Source organism: Cyprinodon variegatus, unplaced genomic scaffold (assembly GCF_000732505.1).
Source record: "Cyprinodon variegatus isolate N-32 unplaced genomic scaffold, C_variegatus-1.0 Scaffold40, whole genome shotgun sequence".
Lineage (NCBI taxonomy): Eukaryota > Metazoa > Chordata > Actinopteri > Cyprinodontiformes > Cyprinodontidae > Cyprinodon > Cyprinodon variegatus.
In genome coordinates, this window is record NW_015150493.1 from 452043 (window position 1) to 463608 (window position 11566).

Here is an 11566-nt window from a genome sequence, read left to right on the forward strand (position 1 = left end):
ACCCACTCAGGACACTTGGAATACATTGGACGAGCAGTATGGAGGAATATTGACACGTTTTTTGTGGACTTTTATGGACCTTTCTGCCTCGGGTGCCATAGACCTTCATTATTTGAATGCCAGCAGACAGCAAGAAGCCTCCCAGATCTCCAGATGCATTTGAAATATCAAAAAAGTACTCCAGAGTGTTGTTCAGCATGGGGTTGAGTAAAAAATGAAGGCTAATCATGTTTTGGGTGTACAATTCCTTTAAGATTTGAGACTAATTCATTTTTTTCCCCTGAAAAGGCTGAGCTGTAGATGCAGCAGCTTCGAAGCTGGTGGAGAAAAGCTAAATATATTTACTCGGAAAACTGATAAATATTGATATTTAAAGGCTACTAATGAATCTGCTGTGCAGACGGACCTCAACCCTAACTTGCAAAAGATAGAATGGGTTAAAACTGGCTCTACTTACAATAACAATAAGAAATCATCAAAGTAAGAAATCATCAATGTTATTTAAAAAAAAAGGAAAACACAGCAAAAGAGAAATTGATCCAGATTTCATTAGCGTGTTAATATGGTAATACCAGTGCAGTGACAGTGGGGAAGTTCTTGGCCATTTCTCGGAGAAGGGTGCCGGTCCTGATGTCCCACAGCTCCAAAGGTTTGTCTCTGAAAACCACCACCAGGTATTGTCTGTTGGGACAAAACATATCTCTACATTTAATACCAAAGATCTACTGTGTTTGGAATAACATCAACCAACATTCTGGAATAGTGTGTAAAGAGGATCAAGTCAAAGTTCTTGATTTAAAACTAATCTTGGAAGTTTTTCCTCTGTTCCCTTAGAAGAATTATACTTTATAATGTTGCTTCAATTCCCAAAGTTCTTCAATGGCCAGAATAGTTTAAAATATTTATTTTAGTCCAATAACCAACTATCTTCAAAAAGGTGACTATATCTGCAGGAAAAAATAGGTTTGATTGGCAGTACATCTACGGATGTACTATAAATATGCAAAATGTTAGCTTAGTCTATTTCTAATATAAAAAGGAATTTACTGCAATAGTCTGAAGTTATGTTTAGTTGACACAGGCCACTAGTGAGCACTATAATCTCTGTTCTTTATAACTTCAGAAAGTTCTTTTAGTAATGCTAGCTGTATTAAATATGTCTGAAAAAATGTCTGACAGTTTTATTGTTGTTTAATAAAAAACTATGAAAAGGTCCTTTATTGACAAACAGTCTGACCACATGGTTCCCATTCAGTAAAGGCTAGAAGAAACACATTTTGAATGTTATTCCTGATTCTTATTGTTCTAAAAGAGAAACCAGAATTGGAATTTTGCATTAGCATATTAAAAGTTTCAGAGAAATATGAAGCTCATTAAATTGGCCCCAAAGCTCTGATGGTTGCAGCCCTACTTCATCTAATATCTTTAAATAAACTGCTGTAAATCCATTTCATGGTGCATGTGATGTATTTGTGCAAAGTTTTGTATCTTCAGTGAAAGCATGAGAAACTGTTCAGTGTTAGTCATTTTTTAGGTCACACGTGGAAGGGGCTCATAACTTACTTGAGATGAGACACTTTAATCATTTCGATGGGCGGCTCATCATTTCCTCGCTCACCTCTGAATGCAAAACATCGACCTAAAGCACAGGGTCAGAAAGCAAACAAAAACAAAACAGGCAGTCAGATGAAGTGTTTGTGTAAAAGAAGGGCTACTAATGAAAGAGTGGCTATCTCATTTTTCATAAGAAAAACAAAAAAAAAAGCTTGTTTTTTCTGTACTGCTGGCGCTGCAAGGAGAAAATAAGTGTAATTTAATACGACCACCTGCTGTAATTTCTTCTACCCTCTGGCAACTTCCCATCCGCAAATGTCAGAATTAATTCAAAGCATCAAGATGGTCACTTTAAAAAAGAAGATTGTCCTTCGGGTGTGTGCTACAACTTTTCCCGACGGAAGTGCTGATCTGATTATGCAAAGGACAGCTTAGAAATTATTAGTTTAAAAGGTAAAAGTAGAACATCTGCACAGGTTGATTAGAAGCTACATGACCTTCCTGATGACTTCAGTAAGCAGACAGAAATGTGAAAAGTTTGTTAAATCTACAGATCAACTAGACAAACTGGAATATCAAAGGATTCTTTTTATCCAGTAGTTCCATTAAAACATTACGCTGATGCATTTAATGTATTTAGGGAAACAAAGCAGATACCGGGCTAATATTTAGGGATTCTACATCAACTTTTAAAAATATTCGGGTCCATGTCTTATTCAGGACTTCTTAAATGGCTTTAATTAAAGCATACATCTTTAGATCCTTAGCTTTTGAACTGACAGGACACAGAGTACATTGCAGTATGTAACCAAAGGAACGAGTCTGGTCATCGTTGCTTTTCATTTTGTACACCAGCTAACATGAGAACTAGTTTATCCTGTGGAACAGGTGACCCATTATAAATACTGGGCTGGATTCTGAGGTGAAATGTGTGGCAGTCTGTAAAAGGAGACACCAGCTCCTGCCTGTCTCAGAAAACCAGTTGCATTCAATGACACTTCTATTACATTTTTTCCCTCCTGCAAACCATCTTTTACTAACACTGAAAATGCTTACTCCTTGTGGAAGGCATCAACTGTCCCCATAATTCAATGTAATTAAATAGTACTTTATTGATCCCACCCTACTAAAAACAATATGCTGTAGTACCCCATAGGTACTAATGAGTTGTTGTAGCTGTTTATAGCTGTAGGCAGGGAAGATCTTCTATAATAGTCTGTCTTGTTCCAGATCAGAAGACACCTCTTGCTAAAAACACTCTGTTGCTCTTTAACAGTCTTATAAAGAGGATGTTAACTGTTGTCTATAGCTTTTTTCCTTTTCATACTAAAGTCTGCTCTGTCCTTTCTTGTAGACAAATTCAGTTACTTCTCCAGTCAACTTTGTTGTCCAGTCAAACACTAAGGTATTTATACTTGTTCCACTTGTTCTTCCATGGTGTTTAGCATTCATTTTAGCTTCCTAGAGGACACTTTAGCACCCCCCAGTGCCCCATACTGATTACAACACATTATTTTGTGTAAATAATCAGTATAAGTTTTACATTTTGAACATAATTTCTGCGATGTGTTCTCTTTTATTCTAATAAACTACGTTAAAATAGTGTGCTATCAGTAACATTTTGCACAACTATAGTTCACGAGAAGCGAGGAGATGCAAATTATTTCTTTTGTTTGTTTTTCTAAGTAGAATAAAATACATTGCACATTGCTTACCAGTGGGGAGGTCGACATGCTGGAGCTCATTTCGTACCAGGCCCATGTTGTTGGGGGAAGAAGTGGCAAAAGAGAGGAAACTAGTCAGACTCACCCATTCGAGCCCCCTGAGGAAAAAGAAACCAAAAAAAGATTGTTTTTAAAGGTCATATTATGTCCATCTATGACATGGAGTGAAATTGTCAACTGTCCCATAGAATTATGGGAGCTCTGCTAACTTTACAGTAGATCTTTGGGAGAGTTTTGTGTATCAGGTTTTCAAACTGTTTCTGATTGTATGAAGCAAACTGTTGAAGACAGGAGCCACTAAATAAGAACATACATGCATCATAAGCCTCATAATGCAATTTTTTTTTCTCCCTAAACTTGTCTTAAACCTGACATAATCAATATTTATTTTTCAATAGAAAAAAATGCTGAGTTCTAAAGCCTGAAGTCCCTTAATGTACATATTAAAGAATTCCTTTTTTATGTAGTTTCATTAAAAACTTAATGTTATTGTCAGAATGATTAATGAATGATTAATGAGATTGCATAAGCCTTAGAACAAAAAATGTTATTATGTCAAGATCATCTTCTTGATCATCTATTCCAGATTTAATACTTTTAGTTTCCAATAGTATTCAAACCAAACACAGTTATCACTTAACTGTTGTGATCATTTTTTGAACCAACTGAACATATAAAGTAACTCTATGTGCTTTTCACTCCTGGCTTATATTGATGAGACTCTTGCTAAACTGTCTGGATGAACACAATACAAACAGGAATATTCTGTCTTTACCTGACTTCACAGGAGTGTACACTGAGTTCTTTGTGCAGCAAACCACTGGTCAGGTTGTACACCAGTACAGACCCATTGCTGGTGCCTGAGATTCAGAGACAAACAGGGCAGAAACAGAGATGAATGAGAAAAATAAGAGTCACAGTTCTTCAGCCTTATAACATCTTGTTGCAGCTTTTATCAGCGCTAAATAACAGAATCAAACTGTTGTTGCTAAAGAATGCTGCACTGCGTGATCTGCTGCAGAAAGTCATTTGTCCTTTAAAAAAAAAGTTAGTTTTATGTGTGCATGGGTGGCTGATACGTTCCTACCCACCGGCAGCCAGAAGGGGTTGATAGTGGTTGATGTTTTTGGTGGTGAGAGGAGGACACATGCGGATAGCAAACGGTGGCAGCGGCAGACCAGAGAGGAGGCCTGTGAGCAGGAATTTCAGTTGGACTTCCTGCTGGTTTGATGTTGGAACGGGAGTTTCACCAGCAATCAATGTCTGTCCTGAATAATTCACAAAAAACATAAGAGTATTAGGTGGTATGATTTTTTTCAGTGCGAGTGGGACTTGACCTGTTTGTTGCATGTTGTTGGTCTCCAATTTCGTATTTTAAAGAGGAAAGAAGCCAGCATTTTTGCACTTCCTGCATTTCAGTAACTTTTTTCAAATTTCTGGACACAGATAGGTTAACATTAATAACATATCTATCTGGACATACAGATAATTAAATAATTATGCACAATTTTAGAACTGTGTCACAAAAGTATCTGGAAGCAAAAATTGGGAAGAAAAACGATAATTTGTTTAATATTTCCTTTTTTTAATGAGGAAAGAACAAACATTTACTCCGGTGGTTCTCTGTCCTGGTCCTCAGGACCTACTGGGCCTAATTTTTTCGATTTATCTCTTCTGCAGTAACACCTTAAGCCTGACTAGCTGGTACCGGCCCAAGAATGCAGAGCCCCTTTTTCAGCCTTGATTAAATTAGGTCACATTTTTTTTTCTTTTCATTTTTGTCTTTCTTTCTACAGGGGGAGGAGGCTTTAATGTTTAGAAAACAAGGAAATTAATAATTATTGAAAAATTCAATTCACAAATTATTTCAGTTTCACAAAGCTTTAAATACAGAAGATGCCATTTAAGGGCCTATTAAATTTGAAGACAACAGTTATCAATTTTTATTCTATTGCAAGACGTCTTTGTCAGGAATTATGCATTTACCTTATGTAACAGAAGTTATAAAAGTATTGATCACCTCCATACAGAAAGCCCATATCATGATTTTCAGGTAACACAGAGTACATGTCAGATTAAATAATACTACTTATATTTCAGCGAAAGTATTGTTGGTTGTGCTGTTCTTTTTCCATCCCTTTGCAGGTGATGAAGCAGACTGAAAATGTTTAATCATTATCTCCCTTTTATCTCCTCTTTTTCTGTTTTTCCTTTCCTGTTCTACTTCCACTGCAGTGCCCATATAATCTATAAAACTCCCTGCATAATTATAATAAAGCAATTTATATGCATAAAACAAGTGGAACACTATGGCGATAGCCCTACTGCTCCACTTGTGAAAGTAAAATCTGCTCTTTTTGGTATCAAGACAATTATATAAAAGTATTAATCACTTTTCTAATCTCCATGCTTTGTTCCCTTTAATTTCTCCAAAAACCCTTGGCGATATTCAGCCTACATATCATGACCAAAGGCTCCATTATATAAAAGAAACCAACACTTTACCTTGAGAACTTTTATGAGGAAAAAAACAAATTTAGCAAAGTTTGGCACAAATGAAAAGTCCGTCTGGGTAAATGACCTATTAAAGCCTTTATTGATCAAACATGCTTCAACTGATTCAGTCCTAATTTACTGCTTATAGAGTAATATGTTGATAAATACAACCTGAGGTGTCTCTGAGGTTTTTAATAGGAATCTTCACCTTTTCACTGTTAATTCTGAAAAAAAAACTTTATGCTTAAAACGTTGATAAATTCTTTTTTTTTTAATCACAAATAATTTAGACAGAATGGTGTAAGATTTGGAATGCAACTCAGGTGACCCTGGTTTGAATTCCGGTTGGGTCTGAAAGGGTATGAAAAACTTTGTAAAGTGTGTTTGTGATACTTGGGATGGCGCCCCTAAAATGAGAGCTTCTGATATGACACAAACAGCGTCACTGTTTTGATGATGGCCCCACTGTGAAAATATAATTTTACAATATTTCTTCTCTACACTAAAGGCAAAATTCTCGATATATTTTAGTTCTAAATTTTGAGGCTGAAATTGTTCTGAAACCCTGATTACATTTGCCTCTTCTGCATACTATCATTCTGCAGAAACCTGAAAATCATCCTTTCTCTGTAGTTTAGTATGAGGGAGTAGAGAATATCTAAAAATGTGAGAGCCTGAGGATCAAGATGTAGAACCGCTAAATGAAACAACTAACCTGATATCTGAAACCATTTTTTTAATGTTTACATAAAACTAAAACAAAAAAACAAAAGAAGAAAATTATTTACTCTTTTCATCATGAGCTCAGTTAAATTATTTTTGGTTTTTAAGTGTAGTGTTTCACACAAAGGTATTAATATTTATATTGATCTGTTTAATTAGCTGGTTACAGCAGTCAAGAAAGGGAAAAATAAAAGTTAAAATTTCAGCCTGCATCTGCTTTGGCTTGTCAGGCAGAGATGATAGTGTTGGTCATGGTCGTACCGATCATACTGTTGAGAGAAAGATCCTGGATTCTTTTTTGGTTCGGACCCAGAGGAGCTCCACAAAAAGACACAGGGGAGTAGAGAGGCGACAGAGCAGAGCTGAGGAGCAAGAGCAGAAAGAACATTCATTAAAAATGATTTTGTTTGTGCTTCTGCAAATGAACAATGTGATATTTGGACCATAGAGCCATAGCGATGTTCCCATGGGGATAAGTGTGTACCAAGTTCTTGTATATTCCTTAGAAAAAAACATTTATAATTGTCATTTTGTCAAATCTAGCAAAAGAAAATGCTAACAAAATCAAAATAAGAAGACCTTTAGTATTTTCAACAGTATAACTAAGCAGAACAAACAATTTCAAAGTCATCTCAGTGCTCTTTAAAAACAAAATGTTCCTCAATTTTCCAGTTACCTGAGGCAGGGTACAGAAACCCTCGGCTTGTATCCAAGATATTGTTCTCTACACCAGTGTTTCCCAACCTTTTTTGACTTGTGTACCCCTTTGGGCATTTGTCTTACCATGAGTATCCCTCTCAGTCAAAAGAATTGATGATTTTCCAAAAGTGGAACATACAATAACTGAAATAAAGACTATTTCAAGACTGATTCCTGTGAGTAGCAAAATGGAGAGATACTGAGGATCTTATGTCCCGGTTGCCATTATACAATTTAATGCATCTTGAAGGACTGAGTTGTTTATTATTATTTTTTTTTTATTTAATTTTGTGTTTTTTTTATCATCCTATTTTATATGTTTTCATTGACAGTATATCTATCTATATCTACCCCTTTCTATCTCTCCATCTTTCTATATATCCTAATTTGAGCAATTAATTTTTATAATTTTATGCTTTCAATTTCAAATAAAATAACAAAACAAAACAACAAAACAACAACAAAAAAACATAAAAACAGATCCCAGCCTTATTTTATTTCTACCTAGGAAATAAAAATTTTTCATGAATCCCTTGCAATGCACTTGTGGACCACTAGGGGTATGCGTAAGCCCGGTTGGGAATCACTCTACACCATGTTCAACTTTTCATGACTAAAGGTGAAGGTAAAACTTAGATGGAGGAGAAAATTGAGAACTTTACTCCTGGTTTAACTCTTTCTGTTAGACAGACCAAAGCAACGTACACATTTTTTCCTCCATCTGACCATCACTCGTCAACAAGGCATCAAAAAAAGTATATTACCCCTCTTAAGGTAGAAGCTGAGTGGCCTCGAGTCGGCTTCAGCTCTTAGACTCAGGGAGCTAATTATTTTCTAAACTGATTCTCATTCAGCTGAGCTCAGTGTAATAGAAAGAAAACAGAATCGAATTATCACATAAAAATAGTTTTAGAGTTTGCCTACCTTGGATTGGCAACAGAGCGCCCAGTGTGTGCTTTGAGCTCCCAGAACATGACTCTTCCATCGCTGACCATGAGAGCAGCTTTGTTCTCGTTTACAGGGCAAACAACCATCCTGTATGGCCGGACGGTCTTCGTGACTCTTATGGCATCACACTGGGAGCGCAGGTCATAAACAAGCTCCTGGAGACTCTGTTCTGGGTCTGTTAATGACGAACAAGAAAGCTGTACTAGTAATGACTTGAGAAATGAGAAATGAAATGTCATAGTAAATGAGAAAATATTAGAAACTAAAGAAAGTATCAGAAATTAGAGGAGAGGGTTTTAATTTTACTAAAATCCCATTAGCTTGGAACAGCAGGTCAAAGATAAAAAAGAAAACAGAAGGTGGAAAGTGAAGCATAGATGAAGGCTAAATTCAATGTGCCAATGGCTGGAGCAGCATTTCTACATAAGACCACAGAGGACTAAGTTTATTTTCTGAGGAGAACACAACTAGAGGGTGAACTGGGTGTTAAAGTTCCCATCTCCATACCTGCTGCTTCCTCTATAGCTGAGGTCGAGCGGCACACCCGCAGAGTAATGCAACCGTTCTCATGCAGACAGTAGAGGGCATCACGCTGAGCGCAGGGAACAACCTTCAAAAAGAAAAAAGATGCTTTACTGTAATAAGCTTAATAAAATAATTTGAGCACAAACAGATTGACTGAAACACATTTAAACAATACATAGAACAGATATCACAGGCTAACGATAGAACCAAACGACCCACTCATCGGTTACCATTTGCATGTTTCCAAGCAATACAAGGCCTTGTCTATATAAGACTCAAACTCACTGCGGATCCAGACATTTGAATTGAGAAAGCTTCCTGGAGAGGTGGCAAAACGTCTTTAAATCTTGGAAACCAAGTCCAGTGGATATTTTTTGAATTTTTACGGAATGACTATGACCTGGATGACTGAGAACCTTCATCAGCATAATACATAGAACTCAATGTTTGTAACAATTTCAGAAAATGTGAATTAGAAACATTAAACTTGTGTGGCATGGTTTAGAAATGATGAAAGAACAACAGTGAGGTTAACGTTTCATTTTCTAAAGTGGTTAAAAACTATTTCATGGTTCTTTTGAATCGGCACCAACTGATGTCAACTCGAAGTCCGCAATACTTAAACTTGTCAAATTTTTTCAAAACATACAAATTAAAGAGCTTTTTTTTTTTTTTTTTTTGCAATTTTAGTTAAATTGTATTTTGTTGTGCTTTTGTTTGATTCTTTACTGTCTGCAAAACAAATTGGGCGCAGAAGAATCAAGTTAACCGACGCGGCCATATAACAGAATCAAGTCTGGCAGCCTAAAACGTTCCGCTAATGATCTAAGGCCATTTTATCCAGACTTTATTGGATATTAATGCTTTTTTCAAAGTTTTCAAGGCTGCATAGAAAAACCTGCTTAGTCTAAAACATGTTTTTAAAAAGGTGTTGAGATGACCAGACATTTATTGATCATAGCAAGTCAAACCATCTAAGAATAGGCCTTTTAATTGCAGACTGTGATTCTTTGTAATTCTGTAATTTTGTTTGACAATATTATTTATGCAATTATCTAAAATATTTAAGTGGGGAGAAATCATCATAATTAACACGTGTTTACTTTCATACATATCAAATTATTTAACTATTTTACTATTTAAATGTAAAACCAATCTACCTCATTTAGGGGAAATCAGGAATAAAATTTATGAAAATTTTTTTTTAAAGCACTCTGTGTTAATAAAAATGAGCGGTATTAGTGAAAGCGGTTACATTCTACTGTGTAAGGCTACAGCAATCATTCATTTTACAAAAGAAAACAGGAATTAGGAGAGCGCTAAGGGATTGGAGGAACATTAAAAGAGTGTCTGCTTTTCCCTTTAAAGCTGTGACAAGATATTTGATGATATCCAATTAAAACTAACTTCAGAAGGCAGAGACTGGCCATTAAATCCCAGATGATGCTAACAAAGACAACTGAGGGGAACTGAAGGTCTAGCAGTAAAACAAGCTGCTGTTTTAATCTTCAGTGCTGCTCTTTGCAGCCATCACACCTTGAAGTAAACAGTAAAGAATTAAGTCAATGTCAGATGATGGACTTGACTTCTAGGCAATAAATGACAGATGAATGTAAAACCAACACCAGACTGTGATAAAACCGTTACTGTACAGAGAACATGGGCACTGAAGAAAGCTTAAGAAGGTGGTTCCTCACCTGGGTGAAGGGAACCCCAGAGCGCTCAATGGCCACCACACCCACTGTCTGGCTGAGCTCCAGGTCCAGAATTAAAATTTCTCGGGGATAAAGCAGCAGCATGTGGTTCCTTTTGGACGGCAGGTAGGACAGCTGCAGACAGTCATTTAGAGTCACTGCCTCTGTCCTGCAGCAACACACAGCAGGAAGGAAAAGAGCTTTATTTGTCAGACAAATCACTTCAACTTTTTCATTCAGCTGAATTAAATACTAGACGTACTTGGGATGCCTTGCATACCCTTTGAACTATTCTGTATTCTTTCATGTTACAATCTTAAACCTCAGTGACTTTTTTTTAAAGATTTTATGTGTTCCAGTGACACAGTGATGCAAAATTTTTAGAGTAAATGGAAAACTATACACTACAATAAAAATCTGAAAAGTCTGATGTGTATTTTTTAAAAAGAAACATCTTGTTTTGTATAAATAACAGTAATACTTTTGGGGTCTGTGTATCATTGCTTCCTACATCTACAAGACGCACAGATTTTCACATACTTTTATGCAAAATAGCTCAGTTTTTGCCCGATTGGAACATATTTCTTATCATCACGATGGGATCAGCAGGTCGAACTTGGACATTTAACCTGATATTGGAGTGTAACTTACGTGGGTTTTTCATTGGTGATCAGCACTTTCACTTTGTTAAGGGCCTTCTTAGCACCAGTGGGTGCAGGAGTAGCAGCGGGTGCAGGTTTGGTGTGCGCTGGGCTTGCATGAGGGCTGGCAATATACACCTTTTTGCCAGTGCTGCTTGGCGGCTTAGAGTGGGAAAAATCAGTGATAAAAACGATTCCTTCGCTGGTCAGCACTGCAAAAAAAAAAACAAACGAAAGAAAAACATTAATTAATAAATAAAGTTCATTCTAGTAGAGAGTTGGAATTAAGTCTTCTTGAAACTTTGCATTGAAAACTGCTGAAATACCAATTAGGTCTCAATACTTCTCTTTACATAAAATATGGCTCACATATAAAAATTTCATCAATTGTTAAATTGTTAAAATAAAAATGTTAAAATGAAAAATAAGCTCTCTCATTTAACAAGACTGGTCTGGCAAACTTTATTTACTTTAAAGTTTCTTGCTTCAAACAAATAACAAGTTTAAAATAAAAAAAGGCTTTCATATTTTAAAGTAATTTCCACATTTTGCTCTCAAAAAA

General features: G+C 36.1%; 1 protein-coding gene across 1 annotated transcript in view; it reads right to left on the reverse strand.

The window, feature by feature from the left end:
- wdr11 (WD repeat domain 11) overlaps positions 1–11566 on the reverse strand; it is a 29243-nt gene that overhangs the window by 12639 nt on the left and 5038 nt on the right. The window contains exons 5-14 of the mRNA XM_015369994.1: positions 11015–11216; positions 10367–10532; positions 8652–8754; positions 8121–8319; positions 6759–6859; positions 4370–4546; positions 4054–4138; positions 3270–3376; positions 1564–1639; positions 573–681 (exon numbers count right to left, since the gene is read on the reverse strand). Coding sequence (XP_015225480.1) covers positions 573–681; positions 1564–1639; positions 3270–3376; positions 4054–4138; positions 4370–4546; positions 6759–6859; positions 8121–8319; positions 8652–8754; positions 10367–10532; positions 11015–11216 — 1325 coding nt within the window. The remainder of the gene's footprint in view (positions 1–572; positions 682–1563; positions 1640–3269; positions 3377–4053; positions 4139–4369; positions 4547–6758; positions 6860–8120; positions 8320–8651; positions 8755–10366; positions 10533–11014; positions 11217–11566) is intronic.